Here is a 23,250-nt window from a genome sequence, read left to right on the forward strand (position 1 = left end):
AGATGTTGGATTTCAGGCATGTCTTGGGTGCTTAAACCCAGGCAGGAGGTGTGTTTTGGGACATGCTGTTCCCTACAGCCATTATCTTTTTGACTGGTTTGAATACCTGGGATTGGACTTCAGGATTATGGTGTGTGAGCACCACTTCTCCCTGTTCAGCCTAAATGGAATTTAAGCATGTGACTTAGAGATGTGAATTACACCCTGGACTCAACTTTTAGGGCACTTGAGAACAGAGCATCCTCACAACCTCCTGGTCCCAAACCACACATTATCACTTTATAGTAACCTAGTAAAAAGAAAAGTCCAAGTGAACAGTGAGTTGCAAGAAGAATGAACGTTTGATCAAGACATTGCTAAGGCCCTGAAGCCTGTTGCTCTGTACCTTGAGATCTGAGCACTTCAGAGGTCGAGGTTGAGTGCATGCTTTGGCTGTATCTTACCTTCAAGTCAGGCTGTGAGCTAGGAGGGATCCATTTCCCCCATTTGTGTTCTGGTCCTTGAGGAAAGGACCCTGGCAAAGAAATTAAGAGGGACCCCCAAGGTTCTTGCTCTGTGAACTTGCATTTTGCCTTTAGCACTGGCTATTACTCAGTGCTTTGAAAGAGGATGTAACTTTGTCTCCCAGAGCCAAAGTAAGGACAAAGGGCATGAGACCAAAGTCTCATCTGGATCGAGGTCCATGTAAATTAGGAGCATAATTATATTAAAGGACATAAACCTCTGTGACCTCTCTGTGCTTTGGTAAGATCCTCTGGGTAGCACTTTACCAGACCCTGGAAGTACAGTCATCTTTGGTGTGGAAATACAGTAACCAGCAAGATTACACAGACATTTGGTAAATGCAGAATACATTACCAGTGTGAAAACTAGCAGAAACTAGGGATTGGGTCAGGACAGGAAGGATGATCCTGTTCTCATAAAAATTACTTTCAAGTCTTTAAGCACCATCAGCCTGAGTGGCCATTTTGGGCAGCATGTGGTGTGAACAAACACAAATGTGAAGTCTCTGCCCAAAGAAGGCTCAGAGACCATTATTTAAAACAAGATGCAGGACACAACTGTGCCTACATTCATCCTGCCCAGGCGTTTGAGATGTTGAAGTCTGGGGTCTGAGGCTTCCTGATGGGCAATGGGAAGAGTGCTAGTGCCTGGGATGATTCAACTGAACAGGCATCTAAATTATCCCACCAGCTAGGTGGCCAGGAGCACCCCCTGCCTCCCAGGACCACAGGTGTCTGATGACTGATTCGGGCATCTCTGTGCTGCATCTTGCTCGGCTCTGCTATACTAACCTGTACAGTTTTTAGCGAATATGGCATCTCCATAGTAACCCGGAGCACATCGTTCACACTTGAACCCGGTAGTGTTGCTCAGACAGTTGCGGCATTGGCCAGTCACTTCATCACAGTCTTCAAAAATCAGGTTTGGGTCTGAGTTGCCACTGCAGTCACATTTCTTACAAGTGCTTCCAATTAGCAAAGGGTTCCCATAGTAACCAGGGGCACACCTGAAAGGAAGAGCAAGTCCAGTGATGATGAACAATGACATTCCCATCTGCTGTACCATTTTTATTCTGACCTTATTTATGTCACCAGGAACTGATGACTGTCTGCAGCTACTAATGGACAAAAGGCAAATTAGGAGCTGTATTCCTGCAGAGCTTGTTTTGTGCTCTAATCTCAATCTGTACAGTTAGATATTTTTCCCTTCTTGAACACTTCTGGTATTTCAATCACACCAGTCTGCATTATTATTTTTTGGTGTGTCTTTAGAAGTAAAATGATTTGTTCCCCATTGTTTTAAAATCTATAACAGAATGACCTTGGCAGAGAGGCAGCTCTAGTGTTTATTTTGGTCTCTTTCAGGTTTGGATCTCATCAACTATATTGTGTTATATAGGAAACTGAGGTAAGAGACTGAATTTCATGATGCTGAAACTCAGAGGAAGTTCAGACCTTATTTCCATTATAATGCATATGATGAAGTACTGACCATAAAAGGTTTATACAAATAGTTCTATGGTGAGGCACTGAGATGGTTTCTGGCTTTTGCAAACCAGAACAGGCACTGAATCAGCCTCCATTTTTCAGATTTGTTTGATGTTAGACTGCTGGCTGGGGGCAAAAGGCTGAGAGCAGCCACCAGCCCAGGAGGGGAGGATTCTTCTAGGTTTGCAGAGGGAGAGAGGGAGGTGGGTAACAGCACCACAGGGAAGGCCTGAAATGGGTCCAAACTGCTTTTCATGTCTTGTCGTGTTGGGAAGCACTTCAGTTGAAAACTTGATACATCTTAAAGTGGAAAAGATGTTGAAACCATAGTGGTTTTTGAAAGTCTAGACAAACAAGTGATACTTAGCATTCCTTGGTGACCAGTGGCTCTTAAACTAAGACAACAGGTAATAGATTTGGTGTCATCATTTGGAAAGAAGGGACTTTCTGTTGGTAGCAGGGATTGTGTTTAATCCTATAAATTATAAAAGGAACTTTTGCAAAACAACCAGTGAGATGAACAGAGCTTAGCACTAGAGTGGGCATGGAGCAGCTCGCAGGAGCAAATCCTGGAGCAAAGGCTTTACTGGAGGAGCTAGCAGTTGGACCAGGGTGGAGCAGTGGTTGATGGACTGGAGGGATCAGCTGGCAGGACAGGAGCAACCCATGCCATTCACCATGTCATGGTGGGGTGGCAGGAGGGTCCATGACCCAGCAGCCTGGGGTGCAGAGATCAGGGACTCATACTCCTAAACCAGGAACAAAGAATTACTGCAGGGGGCATCATAAATGTCTGGTGTAGCAACTGCTGACTGGAGAAATCTGAGGATTGAATAGTTGCTGCAGTGATGTATGTAAGGAGTATTTATAGTATATTTCAACCCGTTTTATCACCTTGTTGTCCTTAAAGTTTTTTTCCATCCATAAAGTCCTGTTTTAAGATGTTGTTTGTTCTGCTGTTTGTGGGCAGGGAGGGTGAGATCTCAGGCAGTTTAGTTTAATTTTCCCAGGTTCTGGCTGGGGACCTGAGTTGAGGTCTATTGTATCCTAAAATCTGAACATAGTCAAATCCAGGTTCTGCTATGTCTGAATGATGAGAATACGGGAGATCTGATACAAGCTTCCAGTTTTGATCTGTTCCTACATTTGCTGATTTTTTATGTTTTAAATAAAGAAAGTAATTTCCTCAATGCTGCTTTGTTCATGTTCCAATCCTGAACCCCCACAGTAAAAACACATAAAATTGTAAGCATCTTTATATAAACCAGTTGGCTGCCTCAAATACTGCTTTTGCCAATGACAAAGACTCTGTTTCTGGCACTAACAGAATCTTTGGTGCAGATCTTATCATTAGGATGACCCAGATATAAAGAATAAAAGTGTGACCTGGAGTTCTGTGCACCCCTCAAAGACCTGTAAATGTGACAATGATTGCAGTGTGATTTAACTGACTTCTGTGGAGTCACTCCCCATTGCCATGACAGTTAGAGCAGGCAGTGGTGGGTAATGCTATTATTCAGTCATGCCAAAAGTCTTGCTATAGTTTTCTACTGTTTCAGCCAATGTGAGAGTGTAGTGTTTTCCCAAGTTTCAACATTTCAGTATGTTTATGAGGTTTGAACAAGAAAAAAAAACAAACCCTCTGTGTTTTTTTTAAAAAATAATATGTAGAACCATTTGATTTTTTCTAAACTCTCAAAATCTTGCAGAGTTGCTTTTTAATTTTCTGTAGTTAGGTATTTTCCAAATGATTGTCTGTCTAACATGGCCACCAAGTCACAGAAGCCACTGAGGAGTTCTGGAGTCAGACCAGTGTTTTGCTTACTGTTATCCAGCTCTGGCCTTCAGCCAGCATCTACCAAAGACTGCATGCTATTCCCATCAGGCCCACAATTTCTGCCCTCTGATCAGGGCAAGGTGATTTTTTTTTTTTCTTCTTTTCTGAAATATAGCCTTCAGTTTACTTGCCAGAAACGTAGTGGGCCGTTCCTCACATTCTCACAAATATATTTTGTAAGTGCTGCTTTTTATGACCATCTGACTCATTTTTATTAGCCGTATCTCCTCATCTGGAGTAGCTGCCTAAAACAAATAGAAACTTTTAGAGCTAAAGATAAATGTGTCACCTTCACTTTCCCCTTTCCTTTGTCACACAATGGGTCTCACAGGGCTGAACTGCACTTGGCCTCTTTTGAATAGTTGGTAGCATGTGAGAAGAGCAGAGGCTGATGGATGGAAACATACTGCTCCATCTCTGTACTTTATGGCCTGAAAAAGTAGATGCCAGTGGTAAATGTCTTTTCCTCTGTTGTGTCAATAGATGGCTTTTTGTTGCTAACAAAGAATATTTCCTCTCCTATAATAAATCTGCTAAGGTATCTTTGTTTCATTTTACAGCCATCTTTGCTTCCTGTAATTACTAATGAGTAAGAAATTAACTTCCTCTTCCCTGGCAATGCTAAAAGAACCTTTTTCATCTATTCACTTTGGACACTAAAGTATCATTTGTTCAGCTGTATTTTAACATTCAGACATTAACAAAATCTGGATTTCATCCACTACCACCTTAATGCCTTATTGCTGAAGTCTAGGAGCAAAATGATTTCATTCCTAAATCTCAAATTGGGAAGCTAGGTTTCTCAGTTCCTAGCAAAGGCCTCCATGATTTCACAACACTGTTTGCTGGCAAACACGCACTGGATAGGTTTGTGCCAGGGCCCTGAAGCAGCACAGCCAGCCCCCTCCACGAACGCCAGAGGAAATGAAGCGGTGTGGGGCTCTGGGGATCCCCCGCGCCACCCATGGAGGGGTGTCCTGCAGCTCACTGCTCCATGGCACCAGTCACCAACCGGGAGGGAGAGCAGTGAGCAGGACGCAGCCTTCCTCTCCCTGGGGACATGAGATGCTGTTTGGGCTGCAGGAAAGGACAGGGGCAGTGCCCCTTCTTGCTCAGGATCCCCCAGCCCCCCTGCCAGCATGTTGACAGCATGAGCTGCCAGTGGGAGCAGGGAGTGGTGGCAGTGCCTAGCAGCAGCATATGTGAGGCAGAGACTTGCTCTTTAGCAAGTGGAAAGGAACAAACAATGCATTTTTCATTAGTCTTTGAAACGTTTTTCGTCGTTTCTGACACAAATGGGAGTAGGACCAGGAGCCTACCAGAAGGAAAGTCCTGTTTGCCAGTGCTTGCTGCTTACCCTAGCAGCTAGTCAAGAACTTAACATGGTCACCAGGACATGGTGATTTCTTTCTGTAGCTTTTTCTAACCCATTTACACAACTTTGCCTTCCTCGAGACAGATGCATTGTGTCAGGCTGGGTAGTGGCTATTAGAAAACAAAGCTGATGCTATTTTCTTCTGTTACTATGCATCTGCTACTCATTTCATAGGATTTGAATTGCTTGTAGTCTAGGTTGACATTTTAATAACCATTAAGAAACCTCACTGACCTTTTAATTGTCTGCATTATCCTCTGTGTATAAATCTGACATTTTAGAAGAACAAAAGAATACAGCCATAAGCCTGGAAACAAGGGTGTTGGTTTTTTTTTTTTTAATTTTGTGCCATCTGTCTAAAGGACTTTCGATATTGCTGTCACCATGTTAGTGATGCAGAGGTAATATGCTGATGTTTTTGCATCATCTGTAATGGCAAAAGCCTTCACTCTTTTTTTCATCTTACCTTTTTCATATTGATTGCTCTTTGCATCTCAAGCAGCCCCTTTCTCTCTTCTCTGATAGTTACATTAAGTATCATTTGAATTCAAGATTTGCCCACTAATGACAGTGGACTGAAGTCTTAAATACTTCAGGGGCATTAACAAAAAAACAAAATGAAGTGTTCCAGGAAGCCAGTGTCTGAACCATGCTATAACCCTCAGTCTTTGTGTTAGAACTGTTTTAATTTATTGGCTACTCAAGGAGAACTTCTGAATTGTAATCAGGCCTCTGAAATTCACTGAAACAGCAACCATGTGTGTTCATAATGAGTAAGATTGCCCTTTCCTAAATAGGAGAATAAGTTATAGTTCTGCTGTATAGCTCCATTTATTTGTGTACTTTGTTATTCAGAGGATATTTACCAGAAATTCTTTATGGGCATAAGGAAAAATTGAAAAGCAACACTGGTCTTGGTTGTTTGATTGACTTTCTTGAATTATGCTTGAGAAGAACATTTAAAATTTAACCAAAAAAGCTGCATCTGCCCATTAAGAATTTGACTAGATAATTGATTTTCTCCTTTGCTTTTGAAAAATTTATTTGGTGGAAGCCTACTATATGTTTTGGAGTGGTGAACTTCAAGAGGCATCTATGTGATAGTTATTTTCACCTCAGCTGTTTTTTCTGATCTGTATTTTGTATTTTGATTAGTAAATTGTATTCCTTTTAGGAAGATCACCACATGAAGGTACACAAAGTGCAAGAACTTGATCAAAATGCATCAGATATAAATGTCTGTCTTACCCTGACATGTCTCCACAGCAAGTTCCTATGATTTTTAGTAGGAACTGAATTAGATCCTTTAACATACATGATTTAACCAGATGAAAACACATGCACAAGATTTCTTCCCTGTATGGGAAGTATTGTTGTCCAGTAAGTCATGCTACTAGTTTCTTACCTTTCACAGTTGGGTCCTGCATAGTTTTCCTTACAGACACAGCGCACGCCTCCACTTTTTCTGTAACAGGAGACTGCAAAGCTGGAATTTCATTAGAATGCGTAGTTAGAATAGCAGGTAAGGGCAAACACTTGGGAGTATTTCTTCATTACATTATGGACATTTGCTGTCAGTGTGAGCTCTGGTTCTTGGTTACTCATTGCTGAATAGCTATTCTTAACCTCGTATGTTTTTCACATTATACCCCTTCAGTCTTTTTAATTATTGTGGAAAGCACTAATTAGTATATAGTGCCATGGAGCTATATAAATACAGATATATAGAAGTTCTTGCAGTATAGATCAGACATACCTGCAGGTTTTGATACACACATTTTAGATAAGGGACTTAGGACAAATGTGTATGGCATGCAAATTGATTTGTGTCTCTTATTCTACAGTGAGTACTTCAGGAACTGAGATTCTGGAATGGGTGCAATAGTTCCCTATGCAAATCCTACAGTTTTCCTCAAATCCGATCTGGAAGTACTGAGGGGTGAAACCTGACCTCAGCGATTCCATCCTCGTTTACAGTAACCGAGGCTGCTCTACCATCTCTCTGAGTAAGCTGGAAAGAGTCTGGGGCCTCTTCTGAGACCAACATGACAAGTAGTGATACTGACTGCAGTAATGACTTGGGCTGTATATTTGCTGCCATGATTCTAAATCATGGATTCCTTTGCTTTCTTACGTTTTCAGGATTTAGCAAATGTTTAACTAAATATGTGTCCCAAGGAACAGCAGCAGCCAGATGTGGAAAATGCAAACTGTATACACTTAAAACACAGTGATGGACATGGCTTAAATACATGTTCAGGAAAAAGACATACAGTCCTAAAGATATTTCCAGTTAGTTTGCAGTATGTGTGAGTAAATTCCTGCCAGCACTGGAATGTGTCCAGAGAAGTGAGTGGCAGCAGTTGTCATCTTCAGGGTCATGGTTGCTAAAATGTAGATCCTGAGTTGTACAGTGCTGGGCAGCTGTGGCCAGGCTGCATCCATTTCACACAGGACAAAAGACTCTGAGCGATGATAAAGAGGAGCATGATCCATGCACCGCTTGTTCCGGGAATGAGCAGCATTGAAAGGTGACAAGAATTCCTCCCTAATTTTAGTTCCCACCAATATTTCTCAGATGATTGGATAACCAAGGTCAAATAATCTGTGCCTGGATCTCTGCTGTCTCAAAACATTTCATATAACCAGAGAGAACATAAAATGAGATTCTTCTCACAGAATTCACAAATTAACTTCTGTAAAGCTTTTATGAGAACATATTGAGAAAATCACATGGTTTGGCAGCCTTCCTCTTCTTTTACAGAGGATAATTCCTGCATGTAGTTGAAAAAAACCACATTGTGGACTTGTTATGAAATAAGACTGAAGCTTCCCTGAAGTTTTACATTTTTCTGATCTTTTAAGAAAAAAAAGTGCATATAATTCCCTCAGGTTTGAAAAGAACTAACATCTGCTGGACTGTGAAGCAATCTCCATCCTCCTTTTTTATTCCCAAGAGATGTCATTACACTTCATGTGTGATGTCCAAAAGTTATTCCAAAAGTTTCCAGGATAGCAGATATAAAGATAGCCTGGTCAGAAAATCTAGAGGCACACACATGAATCCCAAGAAAAAATATGTATCTGATGAGTCTGTTAGTTTACAGATTTAGTCACTTTGTCTAACTATTATGAATTCACTGGCTATTTCCAAAGTAAAACAAAGTACAAAACAACATCCTTTGGATGTTCTTTATTTTAGGCTTTTAACGCTTCTCTGCTCTCTAGTAGAGTTACTGGTTTGCCTTAATATAAATGGAGTAGGATTAATGGAGAAAAAAATGAAAAAAATAAGAAAGACTGTTCTTTGAATTTAATTATGCAAGGCTGAATGTTGCTCAATCATTATTATTTGTCTGTTTCAGCCCGAGCTGAAGGCTACTGCTGTGGTCAGGCCTCTCTCACGCAAGAAGCTGAGCAGGCAATTTCTGCATGTTATTTAAATAGGTGTATGAGGCAAACTGGGATCAGATATTCCTTCAACTATTTCCTTCAGGACTTTTTGAGGGAAAACCCTGAAAAATTGAAGTGGATTTTTACTGAAGTAGTTTTAAAGGAGTGACACATCACAGAACATAGAATATCCTGAGATGGAAGAGACCCATCAAGTCCAATTCCTATATTGCTGTTAATGTTGAAGCATCTGCATTCAGTCTGCTTGCAACTTTTGTTCTCCCTTCCCAATCCCATGCTGCTGTGCTTTTGGGTTTGAGGCTTCCTTATCTCTAGTGGTCTTGAATAGGAGAGGCATTATGTCCCTAGCAGAAGGGCTAAGGAGCATGTTGAAGTGGGGAGTGCTCCTTGGCTTCTGCGCCCATCTCCCATTGCACTGGCAGAAATAGCCTGTCACTCAGGTGCCTGCTGGTCCCATCATGCCGAGCCCCTCAGGGCTGACGGGCTGGCCAGATCCCTGCTTTAGGGGGGCACTGCTGCAGAGCCTCGTGGGCCGCAAGGCTGGGCAGGGGGCTAGATGAATGCAGACCCAGACATGCCCTGTCAAATCACACTGTAGAGAGGACAGACTAGACCTTGCTTGACTGACCATGATTAGTAAAGACCAGATCTTGTGTGGGAGTGCCTTTTGTGCTGCCCAGGTTGTGGTTGAGAGAACAGCTCCTTACACTGAAGTGAGTGCTCTGTGCCCAACAGGTTAAAAAAATATCACTTTCTTTTGCTAAGGAAAAAGCACTGCTTCTGACTGTTGTATTTCTACTATTTCTGGCATTACAGCCGCTACTAAAACTGGAGAAAGTGGTCTGCTTCATCTGTGAGCTTGCTCACTCACAGAATCACAGAATCATCTATGTTGGAAAAGACCTTGAAGATCATCCAGTCCAACCATTAACCTAACACTGACAGTTCCCAACTACACCAGATCCCTCAGTGCTATGTCAACCCAACTCTTAAACACCTCCAGGGATGGGGACTCCACCACTGCCCTGGGCAGCCCATTCCAACGCCTAACAACCCCTTCTGTAAAGAAATGCTTCCTAATATCCAGTCTAAATCTTCTCTGGCACAACTTGAAGCCATTACCTCTTGTCCTATCGCTTGTTACTTGGTTAAAGAGACTCATCCCCAGCTCTCTGCAACCTCCTTTCAGGGAGCTGTAGAGGGTGATGAGGTCTCCCCTCAGCCTCTTCTCCAGACCAAACAATCCCAGTTCCCTCAGCTGCTCCTTGTATGACATGTGCTCCAGGACTCCTAACCTTTTTTACGTGGGAGCAAATCCAGGTTCTTCCCCTGCCTATGGAGTATTTTATTTCTAATTCAGGCAAAGCTGCAGTTTTTCAACAATAGCTGTTCTCCACCCCACAGCCCTCCTCAGATTATCTGCAGTTTACTGCAAAAGCCAAGAGGTGATCTGTGGGAGTTTGGATGGAGTAATTTTGCTCCATTGCCATTTTGAGCCACTGAGCAGCTGAGCAAAATGCAGCTCATCCCACCTTAAGGCTGCATGAGTAATCCTGTAGCAACAGCAAACAAATACAATGAGGAAAGTCCCCTTTGTTGAAAAGCCCTGCTGAAAGCAGAATGGGAAATTACACAAGGGGAGTATGTAGCTCACTAAAAAATAGTTTTGACCCGTTGGCAAGTATTTACTAGCACCTCCTCTGTGCACTATAGTGGGATTTGCATAGATGCCCCTCTCCCAGAGCACAGACCTCAAGCAAGAGGAAGCCGATAATTTCTTTCAGCTGCTTACTGATGTGACACTAACAGTTTCTAGTAGCTGGTCATGGATTGTAGTTATTTGTTTCCTCTGAAGGCACAAAGTGGATAACAGTTGAAGTTCTTTGGCTTGGTCTTGGTTTTCCATCAGGCTTTGGCGTTTTGGGCATCTGCTGAAGGGGCACTGTACCTGCCACAGGGTCCTCCAGCCCTTTCCTTTTAACTGGTACTGTACTAACCAGATCCAGCTGCTGTTGACTCAGGAGACTGCCAGATTATGTTTTTTTTTGTGTTTGCTTTTACCCTCCAGAGGTCATGGATTGATCTTTCTGTTTGTCTGTCTGTCTCAGCCACGTACATCTCTGAAACCACCTTACTCAGGAATTGGTCTTCAAGGGATTCTTAAAAGTAACCAGACAGCTGAATAATCTCTTTTATATAAAAGAAGGCAACTTGAATTCGCTAAAATATTTTTTTCCTCCCTCTTGGTAAGAATTGATATGTGTACTTAAGGATATTTTACACCTTATAAATGAAATGCTGTTTCCTGTGGTTATAAATGTGAGCAGCTGGTAGTCCTCTTATTTTCCCCCAGATGGCAAGGGCAGCAGTCTTTGCCTGCTGCATCCAGGAAGGGATGCTGACCACACCTTGGAAAGGGAGAAAGCCAGCCCAAATCAAAGAGAAGCAAAGACTCATTACATACTTGGCAAGTGCTGGCAGAGGGCAGGGGCAGGGCTGGCAGAACGTGGGCACTCCTCTGACAACGTCACCAATGAAGCCATCTGGACATTGCTCGCAGTGGTGTCCTGTTGTGTTTCTCTGGCAGTCCTTCAGTGGAAAGAGAGACGGTGGTGAAAGTTAAACAGAGGTGGTGCCTAATTCAGAAATAATTCATGTAGCTGGAGTCCCAGCCAAGCAGAATAGGGGCTGATGCCAGACCTCGACCCTTCAAGGCATTGACAGATGCAGCCAAACCAGCTAGCACTGCTGCAAATAAAAATGCTATAAATGATTACACTGGCCGTCCAGCAAGAGTTGGCATGGTGCTCTGCAGGACAGAACAGACATATGTGCCTGCCAGGTGCTGGAGCAGAAGCAGCACTGCTTGTTGTCAGAGATGTCAAAGGTACTCAGGTGTAGCTAGCAGTCCTGTTTTGAATTGCATGTGCCAGCAGGAAAAAAAAATCCCTTTTACTGACACAAAAAACCCCCAAAACAACAAAATCTGCTTGTAGATACTAGCAACATATTTCAGCCTGGATACAGGTTTCAGCAAGGCTGCTTCTTGATGGCTGGAAAAAAGCATCGGGGCAATCTGCCTGCAAATGGTGGCTAATACACCAGTGGCTCTGATGTTTTTCTTCTGAGATGAAAAGTGTTACAGCATGGAGGGACGTGTTATTACTACACCTTGTTTTCAGCCTTAAAGGAGGTCCACTTAATGAAGGGAAGAAGTAGGAGTATTCTATAAGTGGCCTTTCTATAAGATACAGAACAGCTGTACAGAATGTCACTCACTTTACAAGCAAGCTTTATCTCCACGGTTTAATGTTTTTGAGGAAATAAGCTTCCTCATGCAGAGGGGAACTGGTCACCAGCTGATATTGTTGGGACTCCATGGAAGTAAATCAAGCTGTTGCAATTCACACAGAATATTTTTTCCAAAATATTTCATGATGCTAGGTACAAAATTGTGCCTCTCAGATAATATTTTCCATCACAAAAAAAATGTCAAGATTTACTGTGAACAGTTCTAAATTGATTTAAGTCAACATTGTTACACCTTTTGTTTGGCACTTAAGGGCCACAGGTTATGTGGCCTTTCCCCCTAGGCACATGGCAAGGTGGTAGGTGACCGGTGCAGAGTACATGAACAGTGCTCCTGCATGCTGCAGGATTCCTGCAGATTCCTGTCCACCTTTCCACTTTAGCAAAATACCCAGAAGTTGTCATCAACACCCCCCGAATTACTTTAAAAGTGTAGAAAAGGTGCAGAAGTGCTTTTCTTTCTTGCAACTGTGCAATAAGTTTTGCAGTGTCCCTGAATCAGAACTCTCTAGTCACACCATTTTGTACTGATACAGTACAGATGCAAGTAGCTCTGCAAGGCTTGAGGCAGCAAGGAGTCAGCTCCATGGCAGAAATATGTGAACTACTCTGTCAGTGCATATTTTCTGCGGTTTTGGGTTAAGGTGCTTGATTCTTTTCTCTTCTGACCTACAAACAGTGGATCATGGAAACTGCAGACTGATGGATACGATTTCCATCCCTGGTGAGATGACAGTGTCTATAATAAAGAAGAAGATCTCTGAGTATATGACTAAGCATCATCTAATTCAGGAACTTCTGCTTCAGTAACCTGCTGTGTAATGGTGCAAATAAGCAAGAATATGATGGGGAGACAGAGGACATAACATATCTGGACTTTCAAAAAAAACAACTGTCAGGGGTCTTGAAGAAAGTTTCTTTTACAAACTGAAAGCTGATAAAGACTAGGAAGGAAGGGTAGGATGTAACAGTCACTTTTCAGAATTGGGAAGAGTCGCTATTGGGATCACCTAGGCCTTGGTGCTGACACCAGTTTGGTTCAGTATTCACCCGTGTGTTACAGAAACCAAAAATGTTAGTGTGGCTCAGCTGGGAGAGAAGGGCTGACAGGGTGTGTTTGGGTTATGTAAAATTACTAAATTGGTAAGCTGAATGCAGGACAATGGTTCACACAAATCCTTCGATACAAGAGCCAAGGGGCACTGACTTGTAAAGGTACTTCTCTACACAGAAGGTAGGAAACTTGTGCAACTTGCTGCCAGGAGGTGACAGTTTTTGCAGGGACAAAAAGGGGTTTCCTAGAGAAATGAATAGACAACATATTTACAAATAGATGTTAAAAAGACTCAGGAGGTACGTACATATCACTAACATACCCTAATGCAGGAGTTGTGGATGCTGGTAGAATACGAAACAGAGACTTCAGAAATAGGCCAGGCTAGGTGCCCTCCCCAAACAGCATCTCCTATTGCCACCACTGGAAACCCAATATTGGGCTGCAGAGACCTTCAGTCGGGCCTGGCAGGGGACCTCTTATGCAATGTTCAGAGTTGGCACAGGTGCTAGGAAATGACTGTGGTGCCCCAGTTTATTCTCCAGCACTCTTTTAATCCCACCACAGAAGTCACTGGTGCTGTCAACAGATGGCGGTCCCTGGGATAACAGGAAAGCTGGGTGTCAGATTTCAGGAGTGCTCACAGCAGGAGGGTGCTCCCCAGCACAGGTCATGGGGCACCTCCGCCTCTCTGCGGTTGGAGCTTCTTGGGCAGTGCAAGGCTGCAGGTGGCTGAGCTCAGTTTACCAGTTTTTCATCTGAGCCAGTCCCTACAGATCTGAAACTCACTTTCTACTCCAAACATGGTGTGTTCTTAGAAGAAAAGAGTATGAGGAGAGAGGAATGCAACTAGGGAAGACATTTAATGAAAACAAATAGTCAAGTTTCATTTGCACAGGCATCGCTAAATGAGTTTTGTATCTGAGTACTGTAACTTTAATTTAGTGGCAGAATTTTTTCCTGGTAACACTGATGTTTTTTGGTTTGAGTTTTTTTTTTGTTTTGTTTTTTTGGTTTGGTTGGTTGTTTTTGTTTTAGGTTTTTTTATTTCCCTAAATCTGTGTCCAGATAACCTGAATCTACATTGAAAAGTGTCATTTTAGTAAAGGACACTCACCCTTGTGAAAACACATCTGATGTTTTTTAGCCAACATTTCTTATCTGAATCCCATTAAAGATCCCCAGTTAGGACTCAGTAGTTTAGCTCAGACTCTTTTTGATTCTAGAAGACTGTCTTGCTGCATGCTTTATAGTCATACAGAACCCATCGCAGAGCAATTATTCATTTCTACAGGGCTGTGATTTAGCCAGGGAACTATACAGCAAGTAGAATATGATAAGGAAAGGAAAAAAGTCAATCTCTTTTTCTGTGAATCTTTAAATAGGTTAGACACCAAGAGCTGTAGAGCTAAAGGTGGTTTTTCATAGTAATATTTGCTGTAAAGAAGAAAGTATTTAGTATACAGAAAACCAGCAGGTTATTTTAACTAAAAAGCTCTAAAATGAGAGAATAAAGATAGCTTGACTAGGAGGAAGAGGAGGAGGAGGAAAGAAACTTGGTGGGTAGAGAAACTGAGAGCAAATGAGGGCAGAGTGGCAGGCAGCCGCTAGGGAGATGTCCAGATCTCATGCTCCTCTCTGGCGAGAGTGCACTAGCTGTGAGACACATAGCATGAGCCAGAAAACACAGCAAGCCTATAGTTTTAAAAATAGTTTGCGTTTGTCACTATCCAATGAAAAAGTGATGTTAATGAATCGCAAGAAAGAGATGAGAGCGTGGGCACTGAGTGCTTGAAGAGAAAGAGCAATCCTGTATGTGAAGGTCTCAGGTCGGCTGCATTCTGTTTTGGGCTGCATTCAGTTGTAGCCTTCATCACACTCTTTGTCTGTGCTCTGAGCAAATTCATTTCACCAACAACACGTGGATATTATCAGAAGATATCTGTTACTGGTTTCCAAAGCTCAGATACTACTCTGATGAACAGAGCAGGGCAGCAAATGTTGGTTCTTAAGTCTGCAGTGTTTTTCATCTTCTAAACTGAAGGAAAGTGCTAAAAGGCCCTTTTACCCCAAAGACCCTCTTAGCCGAGTGCTTGAGGCACTTTTGTAGTTTTTCTTTGGTTAGTGATTATGTAAAAGTGGCTTTATCTTATTTAACAAGTCAAAACTCCTGTGGACATTTACAATCATATTTTTACAGTGATAAAAAAAATGTCCTTATATTTTATGTTCCATTAGCTTGCATCTCCAACAAAGCTGCTGACTGCAATAAGCCTGGGAGACATCTCTGAATGCAGGGAGGACACCCTCACTGCAGCTCATGGGTGATTCTCAGCGCTAGGTGACATGGCTTGGTAGTTTGAGAAAAGCGTCTGCTTCTAAACGGATCACTTCTGGCAGGGAAATAATGATGAAGAAAAAAATGGAATTCCATTTATTGTATTTTAAAGAAGTGCTTTGCACGGGCTTCTCTTGGTCCTGATATTCATATATGTTTTAGAATAAAAGGCATCATTTATGGTTGATGTTATCAATTGGGCTATGTATGGGATTGCTCATAGCCTTCCCTGTCTCAGTGGTTCATTCAGATGTACTCTTGAAACATGTTTACTGATATGGGTGTCTACTTTTTCAAATAAAGAAACTCAGTATATAGTTTTTGTTTTGGTTTCCTTTGAAAAACAAGGAAGACTGAAGTAAAAAACTCTAGAAAATATGCAGTGATACGTATCTGTCTTTGTACAGAGCAGAGTGAGATATGGAGTGAGATACAGAAACAGATGCAACCACGCAGTTAGAAATATTGCAACTAAGCTTTATAATACTCTCATTTTTTTGTAAGCTGTTTCAAACTGCAGTAAGTTAAAATTCTAAGCTCAATTCTTTCCATATGCCCATGTTAATACAACCTTTATTTTCATAAAGCAGCAGTCAAGGCAGAGGTGTCCCTTCCTCATAGACATTTCAGCTTCAGGAGAAGTAATCCAATATAATAGCAGCCTGGCTTCAAAAAGCTTCTATATGAGACTATAGCCTATAAAAATTAATCCGTCAGTACACCAGCAGCAGCTTGTCAGGTGACAGAGTGGCTGGAGTGTTTTTTCCCATGTTAGAAAATGCCTCAGCTGGTCCTACTACTCTGTTCTCACTGAGTACCATCAATCAGGGTGAGCATTTCTACCTGGCCCTTACTGTAACTATCTATACCTTACACACATGAAAAGCACATTAAAAGGTGCTATGGGAGGGAATGATTATCAGCACTGAGCTTCTGAACTGATTTTCTTGGAATGTAAAGCTGGAACCACTGTTCTGAGATCATAGAGCACTTCACGTGATGCAGTTCTGCTCAGTACGTACACTTGTGCACAAATAATAATGAAAAATTTGTTGATTCTCTTCAGGCAATGGTACTAGGACAACTTTCCCAGCACAAGACAAACATGTTTTCTGTAAATGAATGTACCTGAAAATCTGAGAGGTGGCAATCTGCCCCACCTTAATATAGGAACCTGAATTTAAGAGACAAGAGGTATGTCTAAATGTCTTCAATGGCACAAGCTTCATTAAATATGCCATTTAGGCAGTAATAGTGAAATTATTTCACTGGATGGCTAACACAGTAAAATTTAGGCAGGCTGAACCTCCTCCATTGGAAACAGCAGCCTGATTTTCTGTGTACTCTATAAAGTAAAAGAAAGACAGAGTAGTGCAGAGGACCTGTTGATACTCAGCCCTACCTCTGGTAAAGTTATACAACAACAACAAAAAAAGCGCCCCAAATCCTAGGTTCTCAAATATTATCTCTCAAATCTGGACGTGTCCTCAAGCCCTGGTTAGGGATTCTAAATATTACTTTGGAGCTGAAAACAGTCATTGTTACAATATAGCAGGAACTGTTGGGTTTTGGGGTTTGTTTTTTTATTTCTCCCTTATTTCTTGTTCTCCTGAGATATAGTCTTATAACAACTGTTAATGCAGAATGATTGCACAAGGGTAAATAAATTATATAGGTAAAGAGATACAGGTGGTTTACATTGCTGTGCAGTCTGTCTGTATTTATTGCTAGGCCAGTGGATTCCTCAAATCTGGGAGATACCTTCATACCTGAGGTTACAGAACTGCATAGTATCACCCATGCCAGCACACCAGAACTCCTTGCTGTCCCAAAGTAATAATAGTAAAAAGAATACTTCAGCATAATGATATGATGTATGTTTTATGTTTTGAATCTTTGAGGTTTATGATTTCAAGCCTTCTCTCTCCAGCCACTGTGAATGAGATGCACTGTTAGTTTTAGGAATTTCTTATGGAAGAAGATGAAGCACTGAAATAAACCACTAAATATTGCACAACTTTTACTAAAGTAAAGACATCTGTCAGCCTAAAATAATAAGAAATGGCAAAAAACTCATTTCCTGATCCAGTTTGGGTCAACATACCCACTCTGTGTCAAAGTTTTGATTTGTAGAACTTGTCCTGTATTAATGAGTGAAGTGTGAGCTGATGTCTTTCCAAAACCACCTGGCCCTCTATTTTCTCAATCCATCATTTGCCTGAGCTAACTGTGGCTGAGCAGGCGTGACAGCAATGGCAGCCCTTCCTCGCAGTCTTGGCCTGACTTCCTACATGCCTCTTACACAGCATGTGCGGGGAACGGAAACAAGGTGGTTGCATGTTGGAGTTCACTGTGACAAGTTTTTGACAATAAACAAGTAGGACAACAAATACTAAGTTTAAACATAGCTAAGAGGGAGGAAAAGATCTATATCTGAGAAAATGAGTATATTGACACTAATGCTTTTGGCTACTGCATACTAAAACACTCTGGGGAAGAGAAGGGCTGCATTTCAGCACCAGGCTGTTTTAGTTCTGGTTAGCTTTTCAAATATGTATTACCAAGGTCACTATAGATACATGTAGTCCACCTTTAGAGAAAGAGTGAGCCATAAGCTGCAAGGCTCTTCGTGAAGTCAGAAGAACCTAATAAGCTGGAGAGTTTTGCTAGCTCCCTGCTGCTTTTTGCTCACGCTTGATGGATGGTTGTAGATCCACTGGCGATTCTCCAGACCTGCCTTGGCAATCATGTGGGACATATTATCCTCTCAGGCAGAACTGCCAAATCCATTCCAACCTTTCCACTCAGCTGTAAACCCAAAAGCTTAAACACAAATCACTTACATGACAATATGCTCTATTGTAAAAAATTCCATAAAAGGCTGGAAAGGATACCAGCGAATTTATTCTCTCCACTGTTATGATCCTTTGGTCTTTCTTCTTCCAAAAAGATCATATTTATTTATTTACTTATTTCTGAGCAATCTTTGGAAACCTTATATACACACTGATCAAATATATGGAACTGAGATGATAACAAAACACTTTGAGATTTTTAGGTAGACACCAACAAATTTACCCTTCACTTTCTGCTATAGTGTGTTCTCCAGACTTAATTCTTCTGCTCTATATGTTTTCATGCATTTATGAAGAATTAACCTCCATTAACAGCAGAAACCCCAGAAAGGACACTGATAATTCCATCCAACAAAAGTTTCTTCTGGATGTCCAGCTTTGTAATTTTTAAATCCTTTCACCCTTTCAACCCATTTTACTGTGTTCATCAGGAGTCATTGCCACAGTACATTGCAGTCACCTCAGGCAACTTCCTTCCCTAGTTTATGTAATCACAGTTTTTAATATGGTAAAGCCCTGACGGTAATACTACTTGCAAATGTTATGAGACCTTACTGCTTTAGACAGTCTGTTTCATCCCTATATGCCACTCATTTCAGAGTTAACCATCATGGCCCCTCTGGCATACTACTCAAGTCACTTGAAGACCACTCCCATGTTTGAATTTTCAAATGTTGAACACTCAGTGGTGGTGCTGTAAAGAAGTAGCTCAGCTGTAGGTTGCTGATGGGTTAGGGTCTGGGGGATGGGCTTTATGCAGGAGAAATGCACATGACACTGTCTGCAGACTGCCACTTGCAGCTGTTACAGTTTCACCAAGTTAACATACATATACCCATGTTTCCAAAATAAAAAGCTAGAGGGCCCTACAAGTGACTTTCTCATCTTAGCCAGGATTGAGAAAACTATGTTAAAGTCGAAAGTCTAAAATGAATACAAGGAATTGGTGTTTCTTCCTCTACTAGCCTTATGTGCATCACCAGATAATCTCTTTGAAATGAAGCATTATTTGACATCTCTACTGTATTATATCATAAATGGAGCTTACACTGTGAGGGCTGCCTTTCTAACACTTGGGTGTTTGTCTCTTCTAACATAAAGGACTGAGTGGCTCTTCAGTTTTAACTACAGGACCACATGATTGATTTCTGCACCAGTTTTATGTGGACATCTTTGCAAGAAAGGCTCTTTCTGCAATAATTTCTTCTGTCTGATTAACTAATGAGATTGCTGATTCATGGATTGTGTCATTCAATAAGCTTCTGAAGACTCATGGATCTGATTTACACTCTATGAATAGGCTGCAAGCAGTTTTGAAACGGAACCCTAAGATAGATATTTATGTCAGCAGAAATTAAAGACATGAGTACTTTACCCTAAGGCGTCATTAATAGGGGTTTAATTTTATTTGATTTCAAATTCAGGCCAGAGGCCAATAAAAATATCATTAATTTGTATGCTGTGGGAACTACATTTGCTGAATTGATTTGGGGGATTTGCATAATATGGTGGTCTTAGAGCACTGCATGGAGTCTGACCCTTATATTTCATCCCTTTTGATACTGCCCTGTTAATTTATTCAGTTTTCATAGATTATTTATTACTTAAACTATGCAAAATAATTATCTACCAACTGAATATGTTATCATTGCTTTCATGTTGTCTTACATCATTGTCAGCAGAGTAAATTTTAAAAAAATATTTTTTTCCATGTTTAAACCATTCCATTTTATGAATAAACATGCAGACATAGAAACTTTTAACTTTGGAGAACATCAGTTCTTCTAAAGATCTTCTGCTAAGGACATTCCATAACATTTGTGACTCGTGGTTAGGGTAAGGTGGTGCCAGTGGAGAGTCCATAAATGATAAAAATTTCGAACAATGTTACATCTCAGAAGCAGGGAGATAGCAGGTTTATACTGTTTGAAATGGAGGATGACAACAGTAACAATATGAGATAAATACAGAATGTCTTTTTTTTTTTTTTTTTAGCAGCCTATTAAAAACTAACTGAATCCAGAAAGTCTTATGTCTTACTATCAGGTGTGGTGGTTACCACTTCAAGAATTGTTGGAGTAATTTGCCTAAATATTTGAGGACAGAGAAAATAGTGATCTCTCCATACCATGTGGTCCTACCTCTTTGCAGAATCTCCCAGCAAGCTTTGACCAGATTTGTTCCTGTGCTTCTCCAGAATGGTCCTTAGGGAAGTCTGCTTTGTCCACTGATTTTAATACAAGTCACATTACCAACCACTAGCTCTCCTTTTCCCAAATTACTTGCATTCATTCATCTAACATGCTTCTTTCTGCTGTAATTCAAGTTACATCTTTCCTTCTCTAAGCTTTTCTTATCCCAGGCTTTCTCAGTCATATTTTTCAGTTTAACAGTTTCATCAGTCTTCCTATCTTCCCTGGAAATTTCCAAATCCTCAGAAAAGTCTTGTTACTGTAGTCCCCATGGGCATCTCTGGTTCTGTTTTATGCTATCAAACCCTCAAAACTCCTTTTCATTCTGCTCTTGCACCATGTACTCTCCCTTTCACTCTTACTTCACTTAAGCCTTTTTGCTGTTCCTCTTTATTCAGAAGTAAATGTCCTGAGCTTAATGGCTTCTTAAATCATTCAGATAAGCCATTGAATGGCTTATTTGAACTCAAGTAGTAAAATGTGGTTTAGGTCTTAGTTTTGTTCTTTACTACCTGGCCAGTTCCAAGAGTTTAGTAGCCTGGAGAGATGCCAGTCAGGAATGTACATATACTTTCAGATTATTTCCTACTGATACAGTAACTTCAGTTTTGTTTTGTTTTGTTTTTCCTGAACCCTTATTTTTGTAGAAGACAGGAAACAAGTCTTCTGTTGTGTTTGTAAACTGAGGATATAATGACTTCCCTACATCATATATTCTACTACAGAAACTCTCTGATCACCAGAGTCATCAGAAGCAGTCATTTCTCATGATCTCTCTCTTGTTCCCACGTCTTCAATTAGAAATTTCCTCTTGCCATCATTATCACTGGACACTAAGGGGACAATCATCCCATCATCAAAAGCCTTGTACACGTGAAAGAGAATAGTGAGAATGCCTGGCAGTGTAAAACAGCTTTTAAAAATGTAATATTAAAACACCAAGTGAATATGTGTTCTGCAGAAACCAGCCAGTCCAAAGCAGGCTACTGTGGCCAAGCATTAACAATTGTTCCTGGCCTGAACATCTGCACTGTATTCCTCCCTCAGAAATAAAAATGGTAGGAGATATGCCATGGAGCACGGCTCTATGTATTTGTATATCTGAAAACTTGATAGAGGCTGCAATGATGCAAAGTATGTGAGTATTAGCAGGCCATTTTATGAAGAGACAAACTGAGGGCAAAGGTTTATGACTTGTCAAAAGTAACACATGGCAGAGGAAGGAGCTCTGGGCTCTACTCCTGCTTTACAAGCCTGTAAAGAGTACACTAGTGCTTAGTTCTTGCTATGTGGTTTAGATACATTACAGTATTAACTTCCATCCTTTTTTTTAGTGTATTACTGCTCTGATTTTCCACTAGTAATTGGAGTCAGATTTACTGGACCGATTTTTGCTGTGGAGCTACAAGTGATCAACTACTAATACTAATTCACAGCCTTCTGTATGAGCTGGTACAGAGTGAGATCAAACATATGGAAAATTGTAATACTATCTTGGAGTTCAACATGCTTTTCCCTTGGTGTAATATTTCAACCTTCCCATGTTGTTCCTTCACAGCAGGAGGCTGCCATGCAGCAGAATTACTATGGATGTACATACACATGTATATACACACACAGGGTCACTCACCATTGTAAATTGTTTATATGATATACAGCACTGTATTCATAAAGGGGAGAATGAAATGTGTTTGAATTTATATATATTTTTCTCCAGGGGTATACAAAATTCTATATTTCTGATGGACTAAAAATTGTCCCAATATACTGACTCTCACATATACTACATGCAGGCAGTGTTTTGAATCTGCAGAGATAGTTGAAGTAAGTGACAATAAAATTTGGTCAGAATAATCTTATTACTTATGCTTACAATTGCTCTTTAGCAAAAAGCTCCTGTGGTACAGTCACTGATTTTGCTGTGTATTGAAACTGAGCATTGGTGTTAATAGAAGAATCAGACCATGGGTTTTGGGTTTGCCTGGGAAATATTTCCTTCTTGTGAAGCCTCATGCAAGAGTGAAAAAAGGTGAAAGGGTTCATGTTATCATTAAAAAAAAGGTACTGTTATATAGTGAGGGACCAGCAGAGAAAATAGGAATTCCTTACCACACAGATTCCAGATCCATCAAGGCATCTGTTTGCATTGCCATTACAGTTGCAAGGAGAGCATTTTCCTGAGCTGGTACGGTAAAATCCATCTTGGCATCCCTGCAATGAAAAAATAAAAAATAAAGTATTTCCTATGCATACATATTTGGAGAGTTAGGTTTGGCTGAGAGGCAGGGAAAAGCAAGAATTACAACCATCAGGTCTCCCCAGAGCACACCGAACAAACCCATTGTAGCAGACCACACACACGGTGCTGAACTCGAGTCTGTTCTTTCACTCCCTGCCCTGGTGCTTGCCTTTTTTGCCTTACAGTATTGGAGCTGTCAGCACTTCTGCCTGTGTTCTGCCCCTGGCCAGAAGTGGGTGCTTGCCTGCACATGAGGAGCTGGCAGATTCTTACTGCATTTTATACTAGAGGATGAGTTAACTAGAAATTATTATCCTTATTCAGTAAAGAAGGTGTATTTATTGGAAAAGATTAACTTTTACTTAAATAAGAAAAGCTTTAGGAAGTTTACATTATATAACAGCTTTGATGAGCTTTGGATGAAGAGCCTAGAGACAGAAACATATCTCCAAAGATCAACTCGCTTCTGAATGAAAGTTGGCTGGCTGCTGTAGGAGGCTACCAAAGCAGGACTGTCTGTCTGTCTGTCTGTCAGTGAGGCTGGTGAGATGTGCCAGCGATCACCTATTGTCATTCCAGGAAGTAATCAGTTCCTGAGACACACAACGGTTCTTCAGTCATCCTTCATGTGACATAAAAAATAAAT

At 41.0% G+C, this 23,250-nt stretch overlaps 1 protein-coding gene across 1 annotated transcript in view; it reads right to left on the minus strand.

The window, feature by feature from the left end:
* The window catches only part of LAMA4 (laminin subunit alpha 4), a 105,582-nt gene that overhangs the window by 60,134 nt on the left and 22,198 nt on the right, over positions 1-23,250 (minus strand). The window contains exons 2-5 of the mRNA XM_026844996.1: positions 22,475-22,576; positions 11,082-11,206; positions 6,609-6,689; positions 1,296-1,510 (exon numbers count right to left, since the gene is read on the minus strand). Of these exons, the coding sequence (XP_026700797.1) occupies positions 1,296-1,510; positions 6,609-6,689; positions 11,082-11,206; positions 22,475-22,576 (523 nt within the window). The remainder of the gene's footprint in view (positions 1-1,295; positions 1,511-6,608; positions 6,690-11,081; positions 11,207-22,474; positions 22,577-23,250) is intronic.

This window comes from Athene cunicularia (genome assembly GCF_003259725.1).
Source record: "Athene cunicularia isolate RWA chromosome 3 unlocalized genomic scaffold, athCun1 chr3_part1, whole genome shotgun sequence".
Taxonomy (NCBI): Eukaryota; Metazoa; Chordata; class Aves; order Strigiformes; family Strigidae; genus Athene; species Athene cunicularia.